The sequence below is a fragment of the Aptenodytes forsteri genome, unplaced genomic scaffold (assembly GCF_000699145.1).
Source record: "Aptenodytes forsteri isolate BGI_AS27 unplaced genomic scaffold, ASM69914v1 Scaffold166, whole genome shotgun sequence".
NCBI classification, from domain to species: Eukaryota; Metazoa; Chordata; class Aves; order Sphenisciformes; family Spheniscidae; genus Aptenodytes; species Aptenodytes forsteri.
The window spans coordinates 1,199,301-1,203,253 of record NW_008796110.1 but is presented as its reverse complement, the minus strand read 5'-3'; the positions used below and the strand labels follow the sequence as shown (position 1 = coordinate 1,203,253).

At 42.2% G+C, this 3,953-nt stretch overlaps 1 protein-coding gene across 1 annotated transcript in view; it reads left to right on the top strand.

Moving 5' to 3' along the window:
* The first annotated feature begins 720 nt into the window (after positions 1–720).
* TUBGCP6 (tubulin gamma complex associated protein 6) overlaps positions 721–3,953 on the top strand; it is a 48,821-nt gene continuing 45,588 nt past the window's right edge. The window contains 2 exon segments of the mRNA XM_009286778.2: positions 721–785; positions 1,606–1,740. Of these exon segments, the coding sequence (XP_009285053.2) occupies positions 721–785; positions 1,606–1,740 (200 nt within the window).

The window sequence follows — 3,953 nt, the reverse complement described above, 5'->3', positions numbered from 1 at the left end:
CGGCCCACGTTAACGCGCCCTCCGGCGGCTCCGGGGCTTCGGTGAGGTGACCTAGCGGCCAGCTGTGCGGTTTAGTCTCTCTTTCTTCGCATCGGTTTCTTTGTTTCTCTTAAATGTCTCTCTTGGGTTTTTGAAAGACCTATGAAGTTTTAAACACAACAGATCCCTGTAATTCTTCTATCTGTGGTGTATATAATCCTATTTTTCATACTTTGCGGCTTTATAACTTAAGTTTTCACAAGTAGCTGTTTTGTTTCACATCAGCCGTGACAGGTATCTGTGTGTAATGGTGGGATGAGGAGGCCTGTGCAGGCCTGTGCTCACATCCCCGACAGCCTTTGTAAGGCCCTGAGCGTGGGCTAGAAGGGCTTGGGGAGACAGCATAACCCTTTCACCTGCACCAGAAATACCTGTGCCAAGGTTTTGAAAATTCAGATAATCATTAATCCTACCTGCGTGCGTCCAGGTTTGTTTCAAGGTCTGTGCCATTAGTGTTGCACTGCTGCCTCGCTCCTCGGTCTTGTCAGGGCTCCTCCTAAATGATTTTCTTTGATTTCATTCTGCAAGTATAAAGTGTAAAGTGCAAAATCATCATGCAAGCAGATAAGCTGCATACGTATATTCTCACTAGCTAATATAATACTAAGTTTGTTTTAATATATGTTTACTGCTTGCCTGAAATATGTGTCTTGGGATTTTTGTTTTGTTCTGTCTGTAGCCATGGCTTCAGGAACAGCACTGATTTACGATGAGGAGATGACTACTCATAAACTACTTTGGAGTGAGTAAGTCACTGCCGTCGTTTTTATGAATAGGTTCTTATTAGGACTTCTGAGAGAAGTACTAAGTAAATGCAGTTTTTGTAAATGTAATCTGAAATACCTAGTGATAGATACCCTGTCATTTTCCTGGTAAATAGAAAGTCTTTCCTTTTGGAGAAAAAATTTTATTTTATTCCCAATTTGTATCCAGATGCCGTAATGATAACCTGTAGCTAGTTTGAGAAGCTGTAAGCCGCCAGTCTGGTAGGCCTTAACAAGAAGCGTTAGCTTTAGGCATCTGAGTAGCCCCCTAAAGTATTTTGAGCTAATTAAATTGTTTATAAAGCTAAAGTTTCATTGATCTTGGACAAAATATGTAAAAAATTGGACTCACTCAGCTGAAACCTGTCAATTAAATTCAATGAGAAATTCGTATATGCCACTTGCTTAAATTTACATAAATTAATACCTTTGCAGTGCTCAGAGTAATAGTCTGCTGTTGTCTTCTCTCCCAAACCCACTTCTCTGTTCACCTTCATTGTAATCTACAGCTTTTCCTTTCAGCATTCCTGTGTCTGTACTTAACAAGAAATGATGCTATTTTGTTTCTTTTTTATTTAAGAACCATATATATTTTTCTGCTTACATATTTTAGAACCAATTTTTGGCTCAATTCCAAAACAAAAAGTATTTAAAGATTTTATTTTTCTTTTACTCTCACATGTCCCTCTATGAGGATAATGAATCTTCTTACAATGGGCAGTTAAAAGCTAGGCATTATGAAGTGTATTTGTTAGCTGTGCTGGTATGGTATTACAGTAATATGATTATTGCTTATTTTTAGTGCTGTTTGTGATATTGAAGTGCCAGAAAGACTGTCATTCTCCTATGAGCAGCTTAAGTGTTACCATCTTGTGGAAAGATGTGTCCATGTGCCTGCCAGAGAAGGAAGTGAGGAGGAGATCCTGTTGGTTCACAGGTCTGAAACTTACTTTCATCATCATTCAGATTAATTCAATGAAATAACAGATCTCATACCTCCAGGTGATATTTTGCTCCATCTGAAAAGGCCTGCACCAAAACTCAATGACTTCCAGTAATTTCAATGGAAAATGTGTCACACTTAAAGTTAGACAAGTAATGTTGAGTACGGTGTAGGTGCTGAAGTATGAATCTGCTGTTCCACTAAATCCCCATTCTCACTCGTTGGGTTCTTAAGCTATGAATGCTGATTTATATGCAGTAAACTGCATACTTAAGCTATGAATGCTGATTTATATGCAGGATTAAAAGTAAACTTCTAATAAAAATTAGGACAAGACTTCAAAAAGTGTAGAAAAATGGGTATTCTTTTGGAAAGATAATAATAACCTCCTCTTTCTCCTAAGCATCTTTGAGAGAGAGGGAACCAAACTGAAAAACTTTGCAGCTAATTCTGGGGCGAGAGTTCAGAGGAACAGCAGCTTGGCCATTCTGAAGTCATGGCAGTTAAGTCTGCTCTGGCATTTGTCAACTCAGTGTGATGATTCTGCAACCAACTGCAGATGATTCTGCATGTTGCTTGTGCGCTCATTTGCCCTTGTCAGGGAGCGGCACGGGCAGCCTTCTCTGAAAGGCAGGGGGAGTCAGGAACAGAGCATGATGACAAAGCAGCCAGAGGCAGTGGCTTCATGGGCAAGGGCACAATCCCGCAATACCCAAGCGAGACGAGCAGCAGAGGTCCAGTGATGGTAACCTGATTCAGCCACAAGTTTAGATTGCCCGACGAGGCCATAGTGACATGGCAGGTCTGAGGTCAGGCTTGAGAGTCAGCCCACAGGTCGGGGTTCAGGTTCAGATCTGTGGGGTTCATGGCCAGACACAGACATGGCTATGCAACACAGCTGCAGTGTAGCCAAGGGTGAGAGCCTTATCTTAAAAGCAGGTGCCAAGGGAAGGAGGGGGAGCCTCTGCTGAGACTTCTTAGCAGAGCTGATTGCAGGGAACCTCTGCTGAGGCTCCTTCTAGCTCCTTACAAGGTGACCAGCTGTACTACCTCTAAGCTGGTTCTGAACCCAACAGCCAAACCCCAGGAGGGAAGGCATGCACTCAGAGCCTTGACACATGTGATGAGGACCATAGCTTGATCCCAAGTCATGCTTAAATTTTCAGATTACGGAACAGTATTTTTCCTCAGAGTATACTTGTTTGTTAGAATGCAGTTCGTGCTGTGTACCAATATAATTTATTTCATAGTAAATACATTGCTGAAGAGACTTGATCACTGTTCCCAGTTGAGTTGCTCCTGCTAGATGACTTGGGGACAAATGACTACACTAAGTCTTGTCTTGGTTTCCATAGGTAAGCCAGCGATAATAGAGCTCTTTCCTTTCTAAAACACTTTTAGATTGAAACAAATATGTGACTCCTATAAAAATGTTTTGTATGTGTTCATAGTTAGTTATGAGGATGCTGACGAACTTAAACTAGTAATAATACAGTCATTCAGGTTCATATGGTTTTATTCCTGTTAACAGCTTCATTTTGAAGCCACTGTTTAGCTTTATTTCCGTTAGGCAGCACTAGTGTGTCTCATTTTGTTGTGAAATTCTGATTGCTTTGGCATCGTCCACCTAGAGGAACGCATATGGTCATTGTGTCCTGGATGAGGGTACAGATAGGAGAGTAGATGCCACCAGCCTCCATTTCCAGCTCACTACACAAGGGCAGGAGAGCAGTGACAGAGAATTGGGGGAACATTGATTCTAGTGCCTTAGTACTTCTTGCACTCTTGAACCAGTGAAAAGAGGGAGTTAGTACACACCTGATAAGGGCTTCATTCAAATACTTGTTTTCCATAGAACAAGGGAGCACTAGACACACATTCTCAGTTATAATAAGTTCGAGACCATCTAAGGCACCTGAAGGTGCACAAGTCCATGGGACCCGATGAGATCCATCCACGGGTCCTGAAGGAACTGGCGGATGAAGTTGCTAAGCCACTCTCCATTGTATTAGAGAAGTCGTGGCAGTCTGGTGAAGTTCCCACTGACTGGAAAAGGAGAAACATAACCCCCATTTTTAAAAAGGGAGAAAAGGAAGACCCGGGGAACTACAGGCCAGTCAGTCTCACCTCTGTGCCTGGGAAGATCATGGAACAGATCCTCCTGGAAGCTATGCTAAGGCACATGGAGGACAGGGAGGTGATTCGAG